Below are 27,252 nucleotides of genomic sequence, written 5' to 3'. Positions count from 1 at the left end.
CTTATCTTTGTGAAGTGTGGATATAGCTTATATGCTTATCTGAGGATATTGTGGTTATACATATCTGTTGTAGAATGTGGATATAGCTTATATGCTTATCTGTGGATATTGTTGTTATACATATCTGTTGAGAATGTGGGTAGTGCTTATATGCCTATCTGTTGAAAAGGGGAAAATGAAAAGTAATTTGGACTCATAAGTCGTATGACATAAATATGTGATTTATGTGATTGTATCAGTGTTGGCCATCTATCAATTGCTAATATTTTAGTCATTGTTCATGGTTGGTTTAGTGTATTTCTACTGGGCTGTGGCTCACCCTATATGGGAATATCATTTTCAGGTGCAGGAAGCATGCCACCTCCAAGGACATAGCTTGGGAGGCTAGAGGCGGACATACTTTTTGTCATTTACTTTTGATGTATTACATGTAAATTTAAGCCAAGGGCTTAACGTGTATGAGTTAGTACTCTTTTGTTGTAACCAAGTGTTAACTTGGAAAGCTGTAAGCCTGTAAGGCATTTTGCTTTTGTTGTTAACATGTAATACTTTTTGTAATGAAACTCTGATAAATGAAAGAATGCGGAACGATTGAATATCAATGTCTGTCTTATTTGTTGGGTTTAATGTTATTATTTTGAGGGCGTTACAACTTGGTATCAGAGCGTACCGGGTTCGAATACTTTGGGTACGTGGGAAGTGATTAGTATCACAATGGGTTTGTCTCGCTTGATAGAGACTTAGATGTAGTATCATATGCTATGTGCTTAATTGATAACATGCTTATGTGACTATGTGGGTATGGGATTTAATTTCTAGGATGTTGATTGGATCCTTGGGTTTCTGGGAGTCTTGTTGGAAAAGCACTTGATCAATGCTGTTTCTAACCGGAATTCTAGTAACGCCTCGGGACTATCATTATCCGGAAATGAAATTCGTAAGTGCTTATGTGTTTATGTGCTTATGTGGAGTGAATTACAGTTGTCCATGCATTAGGACGTGAGTGTTTAGTTTTGGCACATTTGTGAATGTGCTAATGTTCTGTGTTACCTTTATTAGGATGTCAGGACGAGGAAGAGGTGCTAGGCGTGGTAGACCTGCGAGGCAGGAAGTACCGTTACCGGGTGAGATTCCGGCAGTGCAGGAGGGTGTTGGTCAGGCCAATGTGGCCGAGCCAGTGGGTCAGCAGGCCATAGGTGCCTTGGCCAGAGAGATAGCAGGAGCTTTGGGTATTCTTAGAGCTGGCAATCAGGCAGCTGAGGTAGGGCCTTCTTTCTTGAAGAGAGAGTTTTTCCGGTCTAATCCGGATGAGTTTGTCCGGGATCCGAAGGAGCCACTGAAGGCTGATGAGTGGCTAGAGCAAATGAGTAAGACGTTCGAGATGCTTGGCATTGAGGACGGAGCACTGAAAGTGACCTTGGCATCCTTCCAACTGAAGGGAGATGCGGGTCAATGGTGGAAGTACGAGAAGGCTCGTGTTGGTAGTACTTGGGAGGTGTTTATAAATGCTTTTCAGGAGAGGTTTTTGTCTGCAGCAGCTAGGGAGAAGCTGAGGGACCAGTTTAGCCGGCTTAATCAGCAGGGCTTGTCAGTGGCCGAGTTTGAGGTTACTTTTACCAGTCTGTCCAGGTTCGCACCTGAACTGGTGGAGTCTGAGGAACGCCGTTGCTTTGAGTTTGAGCGGAAGTTGAGGCGGGGCCTCAAGTTGAGGGTTGGTGGGTCTTACATCCGGGAGTATAGACACCTAGTGGACGCTGCAGCTCATATGGAGCTCATGATGCAGGAGGAGGATGAGGGGCAGAGAGGCTCCAAGAGGAGCCAAGATGGCCAGGGTGATGGCAGGAGGCAGAGGGGTTCTAACCCTCAGCAGTCGCAGGGTGGTGTTGCTAGATCGACCTTCCCAGTGCCGAGTGTAGGCTCCGGGAGAGGTGGTCAGGGAGAATTCACCTGTTACAAGTGTGGCCAGCTGGGTCACAAGGTTTCTGTTTGCCCGCAGAAGGGTGGGGATCAGAGAGCTGCTTCTTCTTCAGCTAGACCGCAGAGTCTGAGTATGGGCAGGGGGCAGCCCTTGTCTTGTTATCAGTGTGGACAGCCTGGGCACCTGAAGAGGTTTTGCCCGCAGTTGAGTGCCACTTCGGGAGCGTCTGGTTCTCGGCAGACGCAGGATTTTCAGCCAGCTCAGTCTGTGCAGGCCTCGAGGGCCAATCCGGGAGCTTCGTCATCCCAGTCTGTGCAGCAGTCTTTTGCTCCGAGAGGTGAGCAGGTAGACCAGGGGCCTACAGGGCGCGTGTATGCTGTTACCGCGCAGGATTTAGTACCGGCTCCATCAGTAGTGAGAGGTACTTTTCTGTTTTGCAACTCGGTTGCTAGTGTGTTGATAGACACGGGTGCATCTCATTCTTTTGTATCTGCTGCATTTGCATCTGTTTTGGAATTGGAGTTAGCACAGTTAGCATCTCCTATTTGTATGGTATCGCCTTTGGGTGGTGAGTTGATCCTGAAACAGGTGTTAGAGGGTGTGATATTGAGGTCGCCGACTATAGGCTTCCTTTTCCGTTTGTTGTCATGCCCATGAAGGGTTTTGATGTTATTTTGGGTATGGACTGGCTATCGTCATACCGGGCTGTTATCGATTGCTACCGCCAGAGGGTCACGTTATGTACCTTGAGCGGGGAGTGGTTCCATTTCTTGGGAGACCGGGTTGGTAGTGTTTTGCCACCAGGGTATGATTCGCGAGGGCGAAGTGAGCTTAGTGGTCTACTTGCTAGCTTTGAGAGTAGTGAGTATGATGAGTCTCAGATTGTGTTGCCGAGGGTGGTTTGTGAGTATTCGGATGTCTTTCCCGAAGATCTTGTTAGTTTGCCACCTCACCGAGAGATAGAGTTCTCTATTGATTTAGTGCCCGGCACGGCGCCGATTTTTATGGCACCTTACCGTTTTGCTCCAGCAGAGTTGGTTGAGTTGAAAGTTCAGCTCCAGGAATTGTTAGATAAGGGCTTTGTTCGCCCTAGTGTTTCGCCGTGGGGAGCACCGGCCCTCTTTGTTAAAAAGAAAGATGGTGCCTTGAGATTGTGTATTGACTACCGGAAGTTGAATCGGGCTACGGTTAAGAATAAGTATCCTATGCCCCGTATAGATGATTTGTTTGACCAGTTGAAGGGTTCCCGTTGTTTCTCTAAGATAGACTTGAGATCGGGTTACCACCAGTTGAGGGTCAGGGAAGAGGATATTCCGAAAACGGCATTCCGTACACGGTATGGCCATTATGAGTTTCTGGTGATGCCATTTGGGCTTACCAATGCACCGGCACTCTTTATGGACTTGATGAACCGGATTTTCCGGGAGTTCTTAGACCGATTTGTGGTCGTCTTCGTGGACGACATCCTTATCTATTCGCCTTCAGAGGAGGAGCACGAAGAACACTTGAGAGTGGTGCTTGAGTTGCTTAGAGCCCATAGGCTGTATGCCAAGTTTGGGAAGTGTGAGTTCTGGCTGAGGGAAGTCAAATTCTTAGGCCACGTGGTATCCGGGGAAGGGGTGTCTGTTGATACATCCAAGGTTGAGGCAGTGCAAGATTGGGCACAGCCTAAGAGTGTGTTTGAGATCCGCAGTTTTCTGGGATTGGCTGGGTATTACCGTCGGTTTGTGAAAGATTTCTCCAGGTTAGCGTCACCGTTGACTAGACTGACTTGGAAGGGGGTCAAGTTTGTGTGGAGTGAGACTTGTGAAAAGTCGTTCCAAGAGCTGAAAATTAGATTGACCACCGCTCCGGTGTTGATTATTCCGGAGAGAGGGTTGGGTTATGCGGTTTATTGTGATGCCTCACGAGAGGGTTTGGGTTGTGTGCTGATGCAGGAGGGGAAAGTGGTAGCTTATGGCTCACGTCAGTTGAAAATACACGAGAAGAATTACCCCACACACGACCTAGAGTTAGCGGCTGTGATCTTTGCCTTGAAAATCTAGAGGCACTACCTTTATGGTGAGAGGTTCGAGGTGTTCTCGGACCACAAGAGTTTGAAGTATCTGTTTACACAGAGAGACTTGAATTTGAGGCAGAGGAGGTGGATGGAGTTCATCGAGGATTATGATTTTGAGTTGCACTATCATCCGGGAAACGCCAATGTTGTGGCCGATGCCCTTAGTAGGAATACCATTAGTGATGTAGCTTGTATAGCCATCCGGGAATGGGAGATGTTGGGAGCACTTGGTGAGTTTGATTTGCTACTGGGCGAATCTGTTGAGGCTGCGGCCTTGTTTTCTGTTGTTGCGCAACCTACACTTGTGACTAGAGTATTAGAGGCACAGAGAGGTGACCTTGAGGTAGAGTCCCTCCGAGAGAAGATCTCCAGTGGGAAAGTTGAGAAGGGTTTGACGGTGTATCCCGACCAGAGTGTGAGATACCGAGACCGTTGGTTTGTACCGGAGTCCTGCCGAGAGGAAGTACTCCGAGAGTTTTACCATTCGCGCCTTGCGGTGCATCCGGGAGGTACTAAGATGTACCAGGATTTGGGTCGCCAATTTTGGTGGCGAGGTATGAAGAGAGATGTGGCTGTTTTCGTATCGAAGTGCCTTACTTGCCATCAAGTGAAGGCCGAGCATCAGAGGCCAGCGGGTTTGTTGCAACCCTTGCCTATTGCCGAGTGGAAGTGGGAGCATGTCACTATGGACTTCGTTGTAGGTCTTCCGAGGACTCAGCGGGGTAGTGATGCTATTTGGGTGGTTGTAGACCGGTTGACTAAGTCGGCGCACTTTATTCCTATGCGCGTGAGAGATTCTGTGGATCATCTTGCCGACTTGTATATTCGGGACGTAGTGAGATTGCACGGGGTCCCAGTGACGATCGTCTCAGATAGAGATCCTCGTTTTACGGCTAGGTTGTGGCAGAGTTTGCAGAGTGCCTTGGGCACTAAGTTGACCTTTAGTACGGCCTATCATCCTCAGACTGACGGGCAGTCCGAGCGTACTATTCAGATCCTCGAGGATATGCTTCGGGGTTGTGTCCTGGACTTCAGTGGGACGTGGGAGAGGCACTTGCCATTGGTAGAGTTTGCCTACAACAACAGTTTTCAGTCTAGTATCGGTATGGCACCGTTTGAGGCCTTGTATGGCCGACCGTGTAGGTCTCCAGTTTGTTGGGCCGAGGTGGGTGATGCACCTTTGTTGGGTCCGGAGTTGGTTAGGGAGACGACGGAGAAAGTTGAGCTTATCCGTAGGAGGCTTGTTACAGCCCAGAGTCGGCAGAAATCTTATGCTGACCGTAGGAGGAGACCTTTGGCGTTTGAGGTAGGTGATCATGTCTTTCTGAAGATATCACCTAGGCGAGGCTTGATGAGGTTTGGGAAGAGTGGGAAGTTATCCCCTCATTTTATTGGTCCTTTTGAGATCCTTGAGAGGATTGGTGAGGTTGAAGTATGAGCCAGATCCATCACATGTGTTGGATTGGACCGATTTAGAGGTAGATGAGGATGCCTCGTATGAGGAGAGACCGGTTCGGGTCTTGGATAGGCGGGATCAGGTCCTGCGTGGCAAGACCATTCCTTTGGTGAAAGTCTTGTGGAAACATCACGGAGTGGAGGAGGCCACTTGGGAACGTGAGTTGGAAGTCCGCGAGAAATATCCGGACTTGTTTGTTGATATGTAATCTTGTATTTACATTTTGAACTGTTGTTAAACTTAAGAGCTTTTATATATGTCTTAAGTTGTGAAACATTGAAAATGTTTGGTTTATTGGAAGTATGTTTTGGGAACTTGCCTCATATGGAAGTTGAATGTAACATTATATATGTTGATTATATTGTTGAAATTGGAAAGTTAATGCATAATGCTAATGCATGTTGAAAGTACATATGTTGTATACATATTGTGAAATGCCTCTTGTTAAAGGGATGGGATGACCGGTAATGGGTCGAATTGTTGAATGTTATGGTATAACATTGTTTAAAATGGAGGAAAACTTGTTTTGAAAACTTGTGTTTAATTTCGGGGACGAAATTCTTTAAGGGGGGGAGGTTATAGCGATCCCGGGTTTACCCTTGTTGTACAGTGATCCGGACATGTGTCCGTGGATGTTGGTAGTTGTTTATTATCTTGTTTGCATCCTCTTTACTTTGTATATTGAGTTATAGGATGTGTTGGGCAGGTTTGTTTCAGGTTGGTTGTGTTTGGGAGCCTAGTGTTGCTGCCCAGATTTTTAGACCTTCGCTCGAGCGAGGTGTTGGTAGCTCGAGCGAGAGTTGAGTTCGTGTCTGGTGGGTCGAGCCAGAGTGGCTTCGCTCGAGCGAGGGCTTGCATCTGGTTCTGGACCTGAGAGTTGTGTTTCTTGGCTCGAGCGAGCTTTTCTTGGCTCGAGCGGTCTGGTTTGTTCTTCGCTCGAGCGAGGAGTTGGTCGCTCGAGCGTGCTTCTGGTTGCAGACCTGTAAGGTTGAGTTGTTGGCTCGAGCGAGCATTCTTTCGCTCGAGCGCACTTTTGAGTTTTTGGCTCGAGCGAGGGCTTCTTGGCTCGAGCGAGAGTTTTCTGTGTCTGGTCGCTCGAGCGACCAAGGCTTCGCTCGAGCGAGCGTGTTTTATATCAGCGGACAGTAGCGATTTTGAACATCACTTTTTCACCTTTTCTTTTTATCAAACCCTAGATCCGAGACCCTCTCTCTCTACACTTATGTTCTCTCTAAGAATTGATCTCCCTAGAGTGTGAATCTAGCCTAGGGCCTTTGTTAAAAAGATAGAGGGCGTTGAGGGCTTTGATTTAATCTGAAAAAGTTGAGATTTGGAGTACGTTGATCTTCGAGTCTTCATCTCCTTTTTGGCTCAAACTTCGAGGTAGGGATATCCTACTCCTCTCTATGGATTTTGTCTTTAAATTTTGGTATTTTGAGATGTTGGGGTTGGTTTGGTAATTTTGTGAAAGTTTGGGACTTTTGTGCAATTTTACAAAAGTTGGGGTTTTATTTATAATAAACCTAGATGCATGTTTGGAATAGAGGAATGGCATAAATGTCAAATCATTGATGAAAATGGGACCTAAGGGTTGAAATGTTAATTATGGGAATTGACCTAATTACATTGTTTAATTAATTGGGATAATTAATTGTGAGAAATGAGGAAATCAAATGTTGATTGAATATCCATTTGTGCATTTATTTTCTGTTTAGAAATAACTGCTTTGGGCTATCGGTGGAGGATAGTCGTGATTGTTGTAGACATTGCATGATGATTAGGCAAACTGAAACTAATCAATGAAGTGTGTCATGGAATTTGACGGTTGTTAGAATACATTAACTATATGTATTGTGTGAATGTATATAGAACCAATGTGTTTGTATACAATATGTGTAGAGGAGGAGATGGGGGATGTACTCCGCGGTTTAGGGGAAGATAGGGGATGTACCTCTAAACCGGATAGTGTTTGGAGAAGATAGGGGATGAACTCCGTAGATACAGCTCATATGCTTGTCTAGAGAAGTGAAGATAGATCTCATATGCTTATCTTTGTGAAGTGTGGATATAGCTTATATGCTTATCTGAGGATATTGTGGTTATACATATCTGTTGTAGAATGTGGATATAGCTTATATGCTTATCTGTGGATATTGTTGTTATACATATCTGTTGAGAATGTGGGTAGTGCTTATATGCCTATCTGTTGAAAAGGGGAAAATGAAAAGTAATTTGGACTCATAAGTCGTATGACATAAATATGTGATTTATGTGATTGTATCAGTGTTGGCCATCTATCAATTGCTAATATTTTAGTCATTGTTCATGGTTGGTTTAGTGTATTTCTACTGGGCTGTGGCTCACCCTATATGGGAATATCATTTTCAGGTGCAGGAAGCAAGCCACCTCCAAGGACATAGCTTGGGAGGCTAGAGGCGGACATACTTTTTGTCATTTACTTTTGATGTATTACATGTAAATTTAAGCCAAGGGCTTAACGTGTATGAGTTAGTACTCTTTTGTTGTAACCAAGTGTTAACTTGGAAAGCTGTAAGCCTGTAAGGCATTTTGCTTTTGTTGTTAACATGTAATACTTTTTGTAATGAAACTCTGATAAATGAAAGAATGCGGAACGATTGACTATCAATGTCTGTCTTATTTGTTGGGTTTAATGTTATTATTTTGAGGGCGTTACAAAAAAAAAGTTAAAAATTGATAATTAGAAAATAGAAATAAAAAATACTCCTCTCCTAAGTTTTATATAATCAGACTTTTTCAATTTATTTAACTTATTTCTGCCTAAAAAGTTATAAGCAAAAACAATACCAAATAATTTGGTACAAATTTTTAAATTAAAATAAGTTATAATCAACTCTTATAAATTGTGACAAACAAACCCTGTGAATCACATGGATGGAAGACTTGGTATTGAGATTATCTTGAAGAAAAAAAAAACTAGTTTGCCCTCCTCTTGTCCTACCTAATTTAGTGCAGTACTTTAAATAGTATGATATTTCCTTCACCATTAATTTTTCTTATTCTTCACCATTCGCTTTCACCCACAATTCTTTTATATAAAAATAATTTAATATTAAAATATTATAGTATAATAATATATTTATACAAAAAATACACATATCTAGTAAGGTTAATAGTTAGTTGGTGGCCAAAGGACCACACTGGCTGGAAACCCTCAAGGCCTACCCAATACTTGTAGAAAATACTACATATAAATAGATGTTTTAATATTATTTTCTTATTATTAGACACAATGAGTTTATGTGAGTTTCATTAACTTTGTGTTTAGAAATTACAAAAACAAGAAATTTATTTGTATATAACATTATTTTTTTGATTAGTAAATGCAATTATCCATCTTACTCATCCATAGGAAATTATATATACTCTATGAAGCAGAAAACCAAACACATCTGTAAATAATTTTTTCTAAAAACTACATAATGGTAATTGCCCAAAAAGATAAATGGTATAGAAAAGATAAGAAATGTTCACAACCCTAAAAAAATACTAAATATTTCACCATTCAATTAATTGTTGTCCCCATAACTTCAACAAAAAAGAGAGCTTCTTTTTCATCCCAAACACTTCATAAACATGTTTATTCAATAACTCTGCAGATTGTTGCATTGGCGCATAATAGAGCGAATTCAAGATTGGCCACTTGGCTGGTATGTGCACCATCAAAGAAGAGATATTCATCTCTGTTGCTACACGGAGTGGCGTTGGGGGGGCACTCTAATTCCCCATTTACATCCTGTCCGCAACATGGGTGTTTTACATCTTTAAACCCTACAACAACAACAGAAGAAAAAGATAATGAACAAACTGTGTACATTTTTCTGACTCCAAAACCGTAACAAATTAAATATATAAATAAATTATATTACCAAATTCTTGAGGGTGGTAGACCATATGATTAAGAAGACCATAGCTATCTGCCAAGACAAAGGTAATACCACTACCACTGTAATCATAATGAGTCCAAGTTTTAAGCCACTTAGGAAGCCGATAGTTGTATGGCATGATAAGATTGTTCATGTCTTCATTGCACTGCCCAGAAGTAGTCTTGTATCTAAGAGATGGCAAACACCCAAGAGGACCTATGTTGTTCACGATGAATTGTCTGGCTCCGATCTCATATAATATCTGCCAAAAAAAAGAAAAAATTGAAGAAGGGATTTAATTTGTTTGGGAACAAATAAATAAAAAGGTGACATCTTTTTTCGAGTATTTTTACTTTTAGTGACTTTTTTTTTTTATGTAAATTATGTCAATGTAGACGAATTTAAAAAGTAAAACATTTTTGAAAAATTCCAAATAAAGATTAAAATGCCAAGATAAGCTTAAAAACTCGCTTTTAACTTTTATGAATTGCTTTCAATTTTTTTTCTTTTTAATTTTTGGATTCGTCTCATTTGAGTAGAATCAGAAGCCTAAATACTTTTGAAAAATTTTAAAACAAGTTCACACGAAAATAAGTCAACAAAAAATATTTCAAAAAAATAAAATAAAATAATTCCAAACACCCTACACACATTGTAAACAGCAGTCTTAGGTACATCGATCGCTCTAATAGAAGATCACTTACGTCTAAGTAGATCTTCAACTCAAAGATGAGAGAGATTGCAAACTCATTAGGGTCCTACAAATAAATGAAATTCTAGTCGTTAAGACTCCGTACGGTAATAGTACAGAAGAAGAAAAAAAGAAAAGAAAAAGAAGAAGAAAGGAGGAAAGATTGAGGACCTTTGTGTTTGATTTAGGATAAGTGAAAAAGTAGTCATTGGCTCCCATGGAAATGAAAAAGATAGATTTGGCAAGATACTGTTTGCGAGCATCAGGGTCTGGAATCAAATATGGCAAGTCTTCTTGTACAGTCTCCTTAAAGAAGTCGATCTGTTGTTCTAAATTGAAGCATTCACTCTGAGAAAAGAAAAGAAAAGGAACCAAAATAGGTCACGGATTAAAAAGGAGTGGAAGGAAGAAAAGAATAACTACATATATTTTTTTTTCATTCACCTCACGGGGTCTGGTGGTGGTAAAGATACCACGTCCAGAAGACCCATAATTGATCCCAGCCATGGCGATGGTAGTTCTTTTTCTGTCACTCTCTGTCAAGTTGTGGTAAGCAGGACACGGTGGCACATCTACAAGAGAGAAAGCTGCAAAGAAACCATAATAATAAGATCAACAAATGTATGAGGGAGAATCAAGAAAAAACTATAATCAGAGAATATAGTACTAGTACTAATAATAAGTTACCCTTTTTTTTTTGGTTTGGAAAAAGGAAATTTTATTAACTGGAAATGTAAAAATATAGCCAGATAATGAAGAGGGAGAGAGAGAACCACCCAAAAAAAAAAAAAACCTCAACAGAAAGACACCAATATTTGGCAAGGTTCCAACAGAAACAAACACCTAAGAAAAATCACACCTAAAACACCAATACACAATAACCTTCACTGCAAAACAAAACTCAAGGAAACTTGAAAATAATGTTAGGTAGGTAAGTAAGGTACCCATGAAATCAGCGGCAGAGCGGCCGATGGATTGATTGTTGTAGTAGTAAGTAGGTAAGTAAGGTACCCATGAAATCAGCGGCAGTTAATCCATTTGTAAAGCGGCCGGTGGATTGATTGTTGTAGTCGACACCATAAGGGTAAAAGTTTGCCGTGATACCCCTTTCAATCTTGTTGTTGTTTCCTGCGTCAACAGTTGAATGTCCGAACACAAACAGCGCAGGAAACGACGTGGATGCTTGAGTCATGAACGGAAGAGAAGAAGAGGAAGAAGAAAGCAAAAGTAAAACAAGAATTAGTGTACCCGTGATGAATATGGGTGGTTTTTTGCCAGAAGAGATGGTCTGTATGTATGTATGTATGTATTTATAGATAAATTCTAACATTCTATACCAGCTCGGCGACTGACTATTAAAAGAGATTTTAAAACAAAAAAACAAAAAAAATTAATGAGATAGATAGACATACAAGAGCAGAGTTGATAAAAGAAGTCTGGCATGTAATATCCACCATAACACCATATGTAACTTTACAAAAAATTACGTAAATTTTCATGAACTTATATAAGTGATCTTACAAATCACAAATTTGTGAAATTTCTGAATGACAAACTAAAATTTCTCTAATAATATTATTGAGAAACCTTAACTAATAAGAAAAATCATATTGGATCCCTCTTACTACCAGAAATTAGAGAGTAATGTTTCACTAATTTTTCCATATAGTAAAATTGATTTTTACTACTTTAAAATAAAATTTAAAAAAATAAAATAAAATAGTAAAAGGTTCCACTGATTGATTTTATGCCATATAAAGTGCCTTGGAAGGTGTTGACTAGTTTTGCCTTCCATAATAAATTTAATTCGATATGTAATCTTAGTTTTTAAAAATATTTCCTACTATTTTTTATGTTGATTTTAACCCTATATATTTCATTTACAACTATTGACATATTTCAACAGATTTTACAACTGATTGGGTAATCTTTTTATTTTTTTTTATAGAAAAAATGAAATTATTATTGGTAAAACAAAAAGTGAATATCTATACTATATATTAACCAAAAGTGATCATTTGGGAACTCCAATATTTTTAACTAAATATCTAAATTTTTCAATTGAAAATTAATTTTTTTTTAAAAAGCTACTGACTAACCCATCAAACCAATAATTATAAAAAAATATTAATTATCTCATTAGTTTTGATTTTTAAAATAAAAAATAAAAAATTCCTTTCTTGATTTTCCTAAATCTATTCTCTCTAAAAAAAATTAAAAGGAAAATTTAAGATATCTCCAAAATATTAATTCAAAACTTTTAATTTTACGATTTTTGAAAATTGAGAAATATACATATAACAAAACATTACAACTATAGATAATGGTTTCCATATATTCTTACAGATTTTACAATCGAATTGGTCAGTGTAATCTTTTCCTCTTTTTTTTTCAATTTTTTTTTTTATATGGAAAATGAAATCTTTACTGGCAACAGGTCCAATTTGAAAAGAGTATAGCCAGATAATGAAAAGGGAGAGAAAGAACCACCCAAAAAAAAAAAAAAAAAAAAAAAAACTTCAACAGAAAGACACCAATATTTGGCAAGGTTGCAACAGAAACAAACACTCATGAAAAATAACACCTAAAACACCAATACACAATAACCTTCACAGCAAAAACAAAACTCAAGGAAACTTGAAAATAATGTTAGGTAAGTAAGTAAGTAAGGTACCCATGAAATCGGCAGTTAATCCATTTGTAAAGCGGCCGGTGTATTGATTGTTGTAGTCGACACCGTAAGGGTAAAAGTGTTCCGTGATACAACTTTCAATCTTGTTGTCTCCTGCGTCAATAGTTGAATCTCCGAACACAAACAACGCGGATGCTTGAGTCATGAACGGAAGAGAACAAGAAGAAGAAGAAAGCAAAAGTAAAAAAAGAATTAGCGTACCCATAATGAATACGGGTGGTTTTTTACCAGAAGAGATGGTCTGTATGTATGTATGTATTTATAGATAAATTCTAACATTCTATACCAGCTAGACGACTGACTGTTAAAAGAGATTTTAAAAGACGAAAAAAAAATTAATGAGATGACATACAAGAGCAGAGCTGAAAGAAGAAGTCATTGTCAAGAATATACTGTAATTCTGATATGTAAAAGTGAATGAGAGATCATTTAAAGTGCTATACTGCTAATTGATACTTGCAGGGGATCAAGATAGGTATATGGGAGTGTTTAATCGCTTGCTTGCTTGCTTCTCAGTTTTCTTAGAACACAGAGCAGCTGGACTAGTGATTAGTGACTAATTAGGTGTTTCAGCACCACTATGTACTGAGAAAAATTATTCAACAAATTAAATTTATAGACCACATTCATTATGGAGTAATTCATATTCCACAAATTTATGAGAGAGACAGAGAGAGAGACTAACCAGACACAGACACAAGGAGGATGGCAAAGAAAAGCGTCTTTAAAAAAACCTTCTCCATAGCCTTTGAAACAAGTTGGGCAGTGCAGTGGAATAACTTGCACTTTAGTATTGGGAGAGACTTGGCTCCAAGCAAATATATATAGAGATTGAGTGGGTGTTTGGCTCCAAGTCAAATTTTTCACGAATAATTTTTTTTAGCAACTTTTCAAATATAACAATAATTTTTCTTTAGCAACTTTTCAAATATGGCAATAATTTTTCAGTTTCTAAAAAACATAAAAAAAAAGTTACCAAAAAAGTCAATCTCAAACAATGATTAATATAATTCTATAAGCACAAATTGTATATACATGGTCAGTCCCGCTAGGTCATGTCGTCTTGGCTTCTTTTTTCTTTTTCTTTTTTTTTTTCTTTTCTTCTTCCTTTCCATGACTCGCAAAAGAAGAAGGAAGAAGAAAGAAGAGAGAAGAAGAGAGGAGAGGAAAGAGATAGGGGAGAAGCCAAATCTGGAATGAAAATCAAAGCCAAATCCATGAAACAAATCAAACCCACAAATCCATGAAACACACACACATATACAGATCTGGAAAATCAACATGAAACACACACACACATATGCATATAGAAAAGAGAAGAGGAGAAGAGAGAGGGCGGCGACGGAGGTGGTGTAGCGGCGTCAGTGGTGGTCGCAGCAGTGACGGAAGAGGAGGAGGAGGAGGGGCGGCGATGGCGATGGCGATGGCGATGGCGACGGCGACGGCTACGGCTACGGCGACGGCGTGAGAAGATCGGCTCCCCTTTCTTCTCTCTCCCTTTCTTCGCTCTCTTACTCTCTTCCTCGGTTTGACAAATAAAAGAGAGAAAAAATAAATAAAAAATAAATAAATCAAAACCACGTCGTATTGAATTCGGGCTCGGAATCTACCTCTGCTTGACAGATAAAAGAGAGAAAAAGAAACAAAAAAAAAAAAAAAAAATCAAAACCACATCGTTTTGAATTCGGCCTATTTGGACCTCAGGAATTTCGAGTGCTCAAATATTTTTCTAATATAAATTTCATTCAAAATAAATTGGATAAATTATAGTGACATATCCTAAAATTTGGTTTAATTATATTTCACCCTTGAAGTACTGAAAGTTATTACCATATTTTCAATATGAATATGATGAATATGAGTATGTGATAGATTCCCGGTCTTAGTATTTTATTATTATGAATATGATGTATGTGATAGATTGCATTGTCTTAGTATTTTATTTATTTGATTAAATCATTTTCAATATTTACAATTTTATTATTTTTTATTTTATTAAAATTCAAGAATTTATTCAACTGGATTAGATAATTTATTTTAAAATTAATTGATTATTCCACTGTCTTAGAATTTGTTCGACCTTATTTTTACTTGTCTATATTCCAATAGATTCGTGCACGTATGAATAATTAAAATCAGTACAACCTATTTTGGGAAGTGAGTTAAAAGCCACTTCTCAATTTTTAATTCACTTTCCTCTCTCACAAAAAAGTCAAAAAAAAAAAAAAAAAATTAACCATCTTCCCAAAACACTCTTACATCACTGTGAGAAACTATCAACGAGGTTTAAAGCGAAATTTTAATAGGATGTTTCTTATTTTTAAATGGTAATTATTTTAATATAAATTTCATACAAAATAAATTTGATAAATTATATTGACATCCCCTGAGATTTGGTCCAATTATATTTCACCCCCTTGAAGTTCTGAAAGTTATTACCGCATTTTCAATATGAATATGATGAATATGATGTATGTGATAGATTCCACTGTCCTAGTATTTTATTATTACGAATATGATGTATATGATAGATTGCATTGTCTTAGTATTTTATTTATTTGATTAAATCATTTTCAATATCTTACAATTTTATAATTTTTTATTTTATTAAAATTCAAGAATTATTCAACTGGATTAGATAATTTATTTTAAAATTAATTGATTATTCTCCAGTCCTAAAATTTGTTCGACCTTATTCTTACCTTTCTATTTTCTAATAGATTCGTGCACATATGAATAATTAAAATTAGTACAATCTATTTTGGGAAGTGGGTTAAAAATCACTTCTTAACTTTTAACCCACTTCCCTCTCTCATAAAAAATTCAAAAAAATAACTAAAAAATAACTTTTAAATATCTTCCCAAAACACTCCTACATCCCTCAAATAAATATAACATTAGAAATTGAGGGATGATAATACCGTAGGCATCGAATAATTCCAATGATGACCAAAACCAAATGGTGCAACATCGCTTTCCAAAGCACATCAACAAACAAATAAAGATATACTATTTATGTTTCGTTTGGCATGTCAAATTTTTTAATTTTTTGACTATTTTAATTATATAAAGACAAAATATAATTTTTATCTCAATAAGACAAAATATCACATTCAAATCATAATCATTTCATTTTTTCTCCCATAAAAATCAAAAAAGCCAAAAAACGTATCGCAGACGAGACTTTTTAGCCCTAGACAAAAATAGTCAAAAAATCAAAATGTCAAAAAATCAACCCACATCCCAAATGAACACTTACTGGTCTTTTGGAATTTCACATCTTTAATGATTTTTTTCATTTTTTATAAAATAAATTTTTTAATGTATTTAAAAATGATTTTTTTAATTATATTGAAAAAACGTGAATAACTGACTTATTTGATTTACTTTTCAAATATTTTTTTGACTTTTTATATTTATTTTTATTTTTTTAGCCTAAAAATCAAGTTACTATGATTCGTTTAAGAAATAATTTTTGTGATTTTAATTAAAATATAATAAGATGAAAAAAATTGAACTTCTTAGTAATAAGATTTTGAACTTTTACAAAAAGATGGATAAAAAGTAAAAAAAATAATAATTTTTTTAATTTATTAATTTTTAAGTTTTTAGTATTTTTTTTTTCTTTCGTTTGGATCTTTTTAAACCAAAGCTGTGAAGCCCTCAAAATAAGACTCAAATCATTCATTCATTAAGTCTATAAGCATAATAGAAATAATATATTTTTATTCATCAGAGTCTTCTTTACAAAGTGTATTACGTACATTACACATTCATAATTGTTTCTAACTGATAACAACAAAATAATGTCCTACGGGCTTATAGATTTCCAAGTTATCATTTGGTTACAACAAAAGAAGAGTTCTAACTCTTTTACAATTAGAGCTCTTGGCTTGAAAAGAAAACATATATACACAAGATGTAACAACAAAACGGAGCCTTCAACTCCTAAACCTCCCAAGCTAAGACCTTGGAGGCGGCATGTCACCTATACCTGAAAATGGTGTCCCAAGTAGGTTGAGCCAAAACACAATAAAGATATGCTAAACCAAATATGAGAATTAACTAAAATATGAGCATCAGATCAATGAGGGATATTCTTAACAGACACATTTCTTTCAATTTCATTCAATATAGTTAACCACCGTTTCAACTCATTTCCATTCTTCCGTTTCGGATAAAATCAATTAACCAAATTCGTTATTATAAAAACAACCAAGATAAGACTACAACTCAATGGTTCACAATTTAATACATCCATCATTTCAACACTTCTATTTCTTGCCATTTTACGGAACTACGTCCGAGGGAACCGGCATCCATAATATATAAGATTTCAGGACTTTCACCCTGGACACTCTGGCCAACTTAATTATCAATGGAGTCCATCCCCTATCTCCTCCCATACAATGGAGTACATCCCCTATCTCCTCCCAAACAAAGATACACATACAATGTATTTAAACACGTTGTCATATACAATGACGAATCAGATCACATATTCAATGGTTTAATCCAACCGTCATATTCAATGACATAATCTGATTGATTAGTTTCAATTTTCCTAATCCTCATGCATTTTTTACAACAATTATAGCTATCCTCCACCGATAGCCCAAAACAGATATTTCTAAACAGATAATTAAATCTATCAACAGATAATTTATCAACTTTTCCATAGGTGTGTGATTTATCAATCCAACTATACTTTTTAATCACATTTTCCCCCAATTTCATAATTCCCAAACCAATTTCTTATTTCCACATTGATTTCATTATTTATACTAATAATTTCTTTAATTCACATTAGAGCATTTTCCCCCAATTCCAAAACATTGACCCAACGGTCTAAATCTCACCATTTCAACAATTATTCCCCAATAACCCAATTTTTAAGACCCCACATACACATATGGAGTTCAAATTGAAAACCCCTCTTTCACAAATCAACACCCAAACTCTAACTTCACCCAAACTTCCTACATCCAACCATTTATACAAAATGACACATCTCTAGGTTAAAACTCATAATAAAGAGTAGTTTATCCTTACCTCAAATGGAAAAGCTCAAAGGAGAAGAAGAGAGAAACCCAAAGATGCTTCAAATCCCACATTTTTCAGATCAAAGGGAAGCCCACGCAATGCTCAAGCTTTTTAACAAAAGGAGTAGGGTAGAATAACCCTAGAACAAGGAGTATTTGTAGAAAGAGGGAGAGTTTTAGAGAGAGAGGCAGCCAGATTAGGGTTTTTAGGGAAGAAGAAAGTAAAAAGTGATATAAAATCACGTTGCTGCAAACTGATATATGCGAGGCTCGCTCGAGTGAAGGAGTTGTCGCTAGAGCGACCAGACACAACAAAAGGCCTCGCTCGAGCGCACAATGCAAAGCTTTAGGTCTGCCACCAACGCAAACGCATGCTTGAGCGCAAAAGTGCTCGCTCGAGTGAAGGATCAAATAACACACGTCTTGCTCAAACGAAAGCTACGTCTAAGGAAAAAACCTAAGGACTCTCAATCCTCGCTCAAACGCAAGAACCTTCGCTCAACCAAAGAAGCAAAAACCCAAGGCTCGCTTGAGCGCAAAAAGCCTCGCTCAAGCGAAGAAGCCAAAACCTGGGCAACAACCATTTGAATCAACTCACAACCAACCTGTTCCAAACTCACCCAACACGACCCAAAACTCAAATACAAAGAGTAAAAGGAAGGAAACAAGACATAGACAACAGTATACAACCACGGAACCCGAGTCCAGAACACAATAAAGGTCGGGATAAAACCTGGATCGCTATAATCTCCCCCCCATAAAGAATTTCGCCCCCGAAATTTTATACAAGTTTCAAAATCATGTTTATTCAACTTTCAAAACGATTATCATTCAACCTTTATCACCATGACCCATCCACTGGTCAATTCATCTTTTCTCAAGAGAACAATTTCACAAAATGTAATTCAACACACATTACCAACATGCATTCTTTCGAAATTCAATTAATTCCAACACATACATCTTCATGTTTTCCAAAACATCTTCAATGTTTATAACATATTTGTATTTCCAAAACACATTCAACATATGCAATGTTTTACAAACCAAAACATATACAATGCTTTTATAGCTCATCAACAAAACAAAATTTTTAACACGTACTCAAATATCAATGAATAGGTCCGGATATTTCTCTCGGACCTCTAATTCGCGTTCCCAAGTTGCTTCCTCAACCTTGTGATGTTTCCACAATATTTGACCAAGGGAATCGTCATGCCTCACAAGACTTAGTCCCGTCTATCCAAGACCCTTACCGGTCTCTCCTCATACGAGGCATCCTCGTCTACCTCTAAGTCGGTCCAATCCAGCACGTGCGATGGATCCGGCTCATATTTCCGAAGCATATTAACATGAAACACATCATGCACTCCAGAAAGTTACGGCGGCAATGCTAAACGGTATGCAACCTCCCAATCCGCTCAAGGATCTCAAAAGGGCCAATAAACCGAGGGGAACTCTTTCCAAATCTCATCAAATTCCGTCTAGGTAATATTTTCAAAAAGACATGATCACCCACCTCAAATGACAAAGGTCTCCTCCTACGGTCGGCATAACTCTTTTGGCGACTATGGGCTGTAGCCAACCTCTTACGGATAAGTTCCACCTTCTCCATCGTTTCCCGAACCAACTCTAGACCTAACAAAGGTGCATCACCCACCTCGGCCCAACACACTAGCGATCTACACGGTCAGCCATACAAGGCCTCAAACGGTGCCATGTCAATACTCGATTGGAAGCTATTGTTGTAAGCAAACTCCACTAAGGGTATATGTCTCTCCCACGACCCCTTAAAGTCAAGGACACAGCCTCTAAGCATATCCTCAAGTATCTGAATAGTATGCTCGGACTGCCCATCAATCTGAGGATGGTAAGCCTTACTAAAAGTTAATCTAGTGCCCAAGGCATTCTGCAAACTCTGCCACAACTAGGCAGTGAAACATGGGTCTCTATCTGAGACAATCGACACTAGGACCCCATGCAACCTCACTATGTCCCGAATATACAAGTCAGCAAGGTAATCTACCGAATCTCTTACGCGCATAGGAATAAAGTGCGCTGACTTGGTCAACCGGTCAACTACCACCCATATGGCATCACTACCTCGTTGAGTCCTCGGAAGATCCACAACGAAATCCATCGTGATATGCTCCCATTTCCACTCGGCTATAGGCAAGGGTTGTAACAAACCCGCTGGCCTTTGCTGTTTGGCCTTCACTTGCTGACAAGTAAGGCACCTCGATGCAAATATTGCCACATCCTTTTTCATAGCCCTCTACCAAAATTGGCGACTCAGATCGTGATGCATTTTTGTGCCTCCCAAATGCACCGCAAGGCGTGAATGGTGAAACTCTCGGAGTACTTCTGTAGACACCCCATTTTTTACCACCCTTAAGACTTGGGCGCCATTACTAATGGTTTACTTGGTGTTGAAAGTTGTGCAGTGCAAAGGTTCGATTCCTTCTGCAAGAAGAGAGTCAAATCCTAACCTCACACCCCATTTTGGACCAAAGCTGTTTTGAATGGTTTTTAGACCTTAAAACCCTCTCTTTCAAAACATTTTTGAAACAAAGTTCCTACGATGTTCCAATGCTCGCATTTTGTTAAATGTTGCGCCTTTCGGTAAACCAAGCGAGAACAAAGTGGAAATGAATGAAAGAGAGATGAAATCTTTGAAAAATCTTTCAAAACACCTTGTTTAGGGGTTTGGAGTTGAAGAAAATGAGAAAGGAGAGAAGAAAACTAGTTTGGGAGAAGTTTGGCATGAATCCGAGAAGGATCGAAACTGAGTGGCTTCATAAAAATAGGCATAACTTTTTGCACAGTTGGAATTTTGATGCAAGGCTGCCACCATTGGAAATCTTACTTCTGGGGCTTCAATTTGGATATAAGAATAACCTGAAAAGGAGTCCAGATGAAGGAGTTATGCCTATTTGAAGTTAGACCTGGAAAGCAGAAAAGTGATCAGTTGACCAGAAAAAGTAGCTGGCCAACCAGAAAAGTGGTCGGCCGACCAGAAAAAGTGGTTGGCCGACCAGAAAAGTGGCTGGCAGGTCCCAAACTCAGATTTTTTGAAAATATTTTCCCTCCAGCTATTTTCTACAACCTCCAGCTGTTCCATAAACAGATATTTCGAACTAACTCTTGCTTTTTGCTATATATGAGCCATATCTCCCATTTTGCAAAGGGAGAACTTCTTGAGCAAGTTTTGGGGCCTCTCTCTCTCTAAAAACTCCTCTCTCTATAGAATTTTTAGACCTAAATCTCTGCCTCTCTTTCTATAGTTCACTCTCTCTTACCCTTTTGTGCATAGAAGGGCATAGAAGTAGAGAAATATAACTAGTTGGCCTAGGCATTCTTTATCAAAGTTGCATATCCATGGGATGAGGTCTTTTGGAACTGATTTTTGGGCTGATTGAAGGTTGTTTGGCTCAGAAAAGTAGTTGTTTTGCAGCTGTGCTTCAAGGGTAAGCATCTCCATCTTTTAAGCTCATTTTTGTACACTATCTTGGCCATTCTTGCATGCTTGTTTTGCCACCCTTTTAAACTATTTTTGGCTTGGTTTTGAACTGAAGAAAACTCTGTTTTTCAGTCCTCAAAGTGTTGGTTTGTGCCTTGTTTGGCTAGGAGGTGTTTCCTCCCTTTTGCTCCTTGACTTGTATAGCTTTTGAGCCATCTTCTAAGGCCCTTCAAAACAACTTTTCGTGGCCTTAGAACCACTGAAATCCAAAGGATTTTCAGTGGTAAAAAGCTTTTTTTGAGGTCCCAAATGGGAGGGGATAGCCTCCCCTCCTTGTCTCTCCATGCCATACCTTGTTAGCTCTATAATGTAGTATCTTTTTGTGGCTTATGTTAGCTCTTTTCAAGCATGTTTTTGTGACTTTCTAGACTTGCCATAACTCTGTTTTGGTCTATCTTGGTCACCTCTTGCATGCTTCTTATACTTGTAGTGTAAACCTACTTATAGCCTTGCAAAGTAGCATGTCTTTCTAGCATGTATTGGCTCCATTTCAGTAGGTTTTTGGCCATCATTTGACATGCCATAACTTTGATTTTTGTTGGTTAAGTCATCACACACTTGGCTTTGGTAGGTGTAGTGTAAACCTCCTTATTGGCCTTACATACTCCATGTTTTGACCCTTCATGCTAGCTTGTTTTGGCTTTGCTCCATGCATGTTTTGTCATTGTTTTGGCATGCTCTAAGACTGTTTTGGGTTGTATTGGCCATATGCTTCATGCATTGCATAGCTATAGTGCAAATGCCTTGACTAGTCTTGAGTTTTGAGGCCTCTACCATACTATACTTGTGATGTTTGCATGCCTTGGCATCATTTTAACTGATATTTCAGAGCTTATATCTTTGTCATACTCTCATGTTTATCGCTCCTTCAATGTGTTTGAGAGTTGCCCCTTTATGCCTTGTTTGTGAGCCATTGTATGAGCCTCATTTTCTTGCCTTTCAAGCCATCATCTCAATCCATTTTGGCTACTGTTTTGGCATGTATAAGGTCTGTTTGGGGCTAGTTTGGCCATTTGAGCATTGTCTTGCATGCCTCTAGTGTAATACACTTCACTAGCTTTGATGCTTAAGCCTTGCAACATGCATCACGTGAGTTGTTTGCATGATTTGACGTCATTTAGCATGACATTTCATTGCTGGAACATATGTCATTGTACTCCATGTTTCATCCTTTTAATGCCTTTTGAGAGTTGTGTTCTTATGCCTAATTGGTGAGCCAATACACGTGCATGCATTTCTCTTACTTCCATGTCTTTATTTTATCACCAATGGCCTCTATTTGGGCATGGCTGAGGTCTGTCCGTTTTAATTTAAGTCCATTGAGCATGATTGATTGCATGTTGTTGGCATGCTATGTTGTCCGTTGCATTGCGTATGCCATATACTTTGCATTGTGTATGCTTAGGTCATATTGCATCGAGTATGCCACCTGACCTTGCATTGAGTATGCTAGGTTGTCATTCGCATTGTGTATGCCATTTTGTTGCTTAGCATTGAGTGTGCATGTTCCTTGCATTGAGTATGCTATGTTCCATGCCACTTGTTGCATTGTGTTTGGAATAGGTGTTTAGTCCAAACACGAGAAACGAGGAAAGTTTCATACTTGAAGTGATGAAACGTGCCTCAATTCTCGATCGCCGATGCTCTTGATCGTACATGATAGAGGTTTAGGCCTTATGTGTTTACTTGTGCATTCATTTTCATATTGAATCGTGCAACTTTACCTCTCGGCCATCATGCATCGAGATGCGTGATTGGTGGCCCGAGAGTCGAGAACCAAACTCCCTTGAGCTTATGAAATGATAGGGGGGGTGGTTGTGCACACATATCTTGCAAATACATTACCATGCCCTTTCTTACTCTCTGTTGCAGCAAACTGGAAGAAGTGCAGCAAAACTGGTTGGCCGACCAGTATTACTAGCTGGTCGACCACTTTTTTTGGTTTTTCAGCAAGAAAAGTGGTCGGCAGGTGGTCTCCCTTCCCAACAACTGGTCGGCAGCATCCCTAGAGGTCTCCTAGGTGGAGTTGAAGCTTTGTGGAACTTGGTGAAGTGTTCTGAAAACAGTTGCAAATAGAGGCAAGTTGGGGCATCGTGATGGATTTCCAAGCGAGGCGATTCGAGCATGCATGCATCCCTCGTCATGAGGCCATTTCAGTGCTTTGTTAACTTAGAATAGTTATTTGTTTCAACTTGTTTTGTGATAATTAATTAGCTAGAATAGTTAGTTAATTAGTCAGTTCTATATTATTTATTCGGACCTTCCGTCGAGAGGGCACATTTGTAGTAATAAGTGAGCGTGTGTGTGATGTATGTCTTCTAACCCCACGTCTTTCTCCCTTTTATTTACTAACTTACGATGGTTAGTATTAGGGCATATTTTGTTTAGCATACCTTATGCTTGCATGCGTGCATTCATTCATCTGTATTGCATGCACCGGGCTCAGCGCATCATACTAACTGCAATTTATTTCAATCCCAATTTGAATACATGTATCAAGTGTTGCATTTCACATGACATCTTAGGATAGCCGAGCCTATTTCTAGTTACATTTTGCATGTGTTGCATTAGCCATCTTAACATAACTAGGATCATGCATTGATTACTAACTAGTTTCTGTTTTGGCTCGGAGTACTCGGTGAGTGTTTATGCTTTAGCATCTTGCATGAGTGCGAGTGTTGCCATGATAGCATACTTGCCATGAGGCTAACTGCTTAAGTGATATAACTACCTGAATGCCTGTGGGTGAAGGTTGGATTACTTGAATTGGAACAATTTATCGAAATGAGAGTTTTAAGCCCACTTGAGGTGGCAAAATCCTATTTTCTTAAGCCCACTTGAGGGTGGCAAAATCCACGTCTTAGCCTACTTGCGAGTAGCACATTCAAACCCTTATGCGATGCTTTGTTCCAAATTAGGCGATCTAGTCTATACTTGTGTGTTGTGCGCATCACATAGTAATTCTAGCTAATTAACCGGAATAAGAACACATGTGTTTTCAAACACAAGATATCATGCTTAGTACAGGCCGATCTTTGATCGGGCGAGTGGGGGTGCTCATAGATGACCTTCCCCTCTCGTACCCAAGTTCCCTAGCCGAGGCAACTTTGGTGATAACAGACACGTGGCTTTAGGCAATGAGTCAGGGTTTCCTAAATTTTCCAAAATAAATATTTAGGTGGCGACTCTGTATCTAGTAAAGCAGTCCATGTTTGGCACTTTTTTATAAAAATCAGTTTTTCAAAAACGATTTGCCAGATTTGGACTCTTTGGTGATTTATCAATCTCACATCGCACATTGTGAGATCAGATTAAGAACCGTAACACTTGAGTCCGAACTGTAGCATGAAGCCCTAGGGTGCGTCTACAACTTCCTCTCGGCCGGACTCCGGCACTAACAAGCGGTCTCGGTATCTCACACTCAGGTCGAGATACACAGTTAAACCCTTCTCTACCTTTCCACTAGAGATCTTCTCCCGAAGGGATTTTACCTCAAAGTCACCATTTTGTGCGTCCAACACTAAGTTCACAAGTGTAGGTTGTACAACTACAAAAAACAAGGCGGCAGACTCAACAGACTTGCCCAGATGCAAGCCAAACTCACTGAGAGCACCCAACATCTCCCATTCCCAAACAGCTATACAAGCTACACTACTGATGGACTTCCTACTTAGGGCATCATCCACAACATTGGCCTTTCCCGGATGATAATGCAACTTGAAGTCATAATGTTCTATGAACTCCATCCACATTCTCTGCCTCAAATTTAAGTCCTTTTGTGTAAACAGATACTTCTGACTCTTATGATCAGAAAATACTTCAAATCTCTCACCATACAAATAGTGCCTCCAAATCTTCAAGGCAAAGATCGCAGCTGCTAACTCTAGGTTGTGAGTAGGGTAATTTCCCTCGTGTGTTTTCAACTGCCGTGAGCCATAGGCTACTACATTCTCCTCTTGTATCAAGACACAATCCAAACCCTCTCGTGAGGTATCACAATATACTAAATAGCCCGAACCCCTCTCCGAAATAATCAAGACTGGAGCGGTGGTAAGTCCAACCTTAAGCTCTTGGAATGACTTTTCACAAGTCTCACTCCACACAAATTTGACCCATTTCCGCGTCAATCTAGTCAAAGGCAAAGCTAGTCTGGGGAAATCTTTTACAAACTGACGATAATACCCGGCCAATTCCAAGAAACTACGGATCTCAAAGACATTCTTAGGCTGTGCCCAATCTTGCACCGCCTTAATTTTGGATGAATCCACAGTCACCCCTTCTCCGGATACTACATGGCCTAAGAACTTAACCTCTCTTAGCCAGAACTCACACTTCCCAAACTTAGCATACAGCTTATGGGCTCTAAACAACTCCAGCACCACTCGCAAGTGTTCCTCGTACTCCTTTTCAGAAGGTGAATAAATCAGAATGTCATCCACAAAGACGACTACGGAGCAATCTAAGAACTCTTGGAAAATTCGGTTCATCAAGTCTATGAACATAGCCGGTGCATTAGTAAGCCTAAAAAGCATCACCAGAAACTCATAATGGCCATACTGCATACGGAATGCCGTCTTCGGGATATCCTCCTCCCTGACCCTCAACTGATGGTAACCCGATCTCAAGTCTATGTTAGAAAAACAACGGGATCCTTTCAACTGATCAAACAAATCATCTATACGAGGCATAAGATACTTATTCTTAACCATAACCCAGTTCAATTTTCGGTAATCAATGCAAAGTCTCAAAACCCCATCTTTTTTTAGCAAAGAGGGTCTGTGCTCTCCAAGGCGAAGTACTAGGGCGAATAAAACCTTTATCTAGTAACTCTTCGAGTTGAATCTTCAACTCACTCAACTCAACTGGGGGCAAAACGATACGGTGCCATGGAAATTGGTGCCATGTCAAGCACTAAGTCAATAGAGAACTCGATCTCTCGGTGAGGTGGTAAACTAACAAGATCCTTGGAAAAAACATCCGAGTACTCACAAACCACTCTTGGCAACTCAATCCGGGTCTCATCACACTCACTACTCATAAAGCTAACGAGAAGGCAACTAAGCTCACTCCGCCCACGCGGATCATACACCGGTGGTAAAACTCTACCAACCCGATCTCCCAAGAAATGAAAACAATCGTCGTTCAAGGTACATACAGTAACCCTCGGGCGGTAGCAATCTATAACAGTGTGGTATGATGATAACCAGTCCATACCCAAAATGACATTAAAACTAGACATGTCCATCAACACAAAAGAAAATGGAAGTCGACGGTCGGCGACCTCTATATCACAGCCCCGACACCCCTGCTTCAAAATCAAGTCTCCCCCAATAGGTGACACAACACAAATAGGAGATGCAAACTTGTAGACACCCCATTTTTAACCGCCCTTAAGACTTGGGAGCAGCTAATTGTTTACTTGGTGGAAAGTTGTGCAGTGCAAATGTTTGATTTCTTCAGCAAGAGAAGCTTCAAATCCCAACCTCACACCCCTTTTTGGACCAAATCCTTTTGACTAAAATGATTTTTAGACCTTAAAACCCTCTCTTTCAAAATATTTTTGAAACAAAGTTTCTATGATGTTCTGACGCTCGCATTTTGTTAAATATTGCGCTTTTCGGTAAACCGAGCAAGGACAAAGTGGAAATGCATGAAAGATAGGTGAACTCTTTGAAAAAATCTTTAAAACACCTTATTTAGAGGTCCGGATTTGAAGAAGATTGGAGGAGAGGGAAGAAACCATGTTGGGGAAGAAGTTGAGCATGAACCGTTGAGAGAGAGAGTCGAGCGGCCCTCGCTAAATTAGGCCCACCCTTTTGTACACTTGGATTTCAGATATGAGGCCACCACTGTTGGAAGGAGTACTTCTGGGGCTTCATTTTACACTCAAGAATCTCCTAAAGCCCAATCCGGATGAGGGAGATATGGTTGGTTGAAGTTGGGCATCGATCCGGTTGGACCAAAGCTGA

General features: G+C 39.1%; 1 protein-coding gene across 2 annotated transcripts; it reads right to left on the bottom strand.

Annotated features, from left to right (window-relative positions):
• Positions 1–8,901: 8,901 nt before the first annotated feature.
• On the bottom strand, positions 8,902–14,383 carry LOC114289730 (GDSL esterase/lipase At2g03980). Of its 2 annotated transcripts, XM_082900213.1 has the most exons (8): positions 13,407–14,320; positions 12,704–12,856; positions 10,974–11,211; positions 10,474–10,616; positions 10,201–10,377; positions 10,043–10,096; positions 9,342–9,600; positions 8,902–9,243 (listed from the first exon to the last, which is right to left on the bottom strand). In XM_082900213.1, exons 3-8 carry the CDS (start codon positions 10,975–10,977, stop codon positions 9,053–9,055), a joined length of 828 nt encoding a protein of 275 aa, XP_082756339.1. In that variant the 5' UTR covers positions 10,978–11,211; positions 12,704–12,856; positions 13,407–14,320; the 3' UTR covers positions 8,902–9,052. The 2 variants fall into 2 exon arrangements, with proteins under 2 accessions (XP_082756339.1, XP_082756341.1); XM_082900215.1 differs by lacking the exon at positions 10,043–10,096 and having other exon boundaries at positions 12,704–14,383.
• Between the last annotated feature and the right edge of the window lie 12,869 nt (positions 14,384–27,252).

This window comes from Camellia sinensis, chromosome 12 (assembly GCF_055761805.1).
Source record: "Camellia sinensis isolate YWXY chromosome 12, ASM5576180v1, whole genome shotgun sequence".
Classification (NCBI taxonomy): Eukaryota; Viridiplantae; Streptophyta; class Magnoliopsida; order Ericales; family Theaceae; genus Camellia; species Camellia sinensis.
Note: the sequence above shows the minus strand (reverse complement) of the source record. Positions and strands in the feature narration are given on the sequence as shown.

What these genes read in the sequence shown, in the direction of transcription:
- LOC114289730 (XM_082900213.1), bottom strand. An exon ending in ATCCTAAATCAAACACAAAG is followed by an intron (nt 10,097 to 10,200) that starts GTCCTCAATCTT and finishes ATTTATTTGTAG; the next exon opens with GACCCTAATGAGTTTGCAAT. An exon ending in AGTTGAAGATCTACTTAGAC is followed by an intron (nt 9,601 to 10,042) that starts GTAAGTGATCTT and finishes TTTTTTTGGCAG; the next exon opens with ATATTATATGAGATCGGAGC.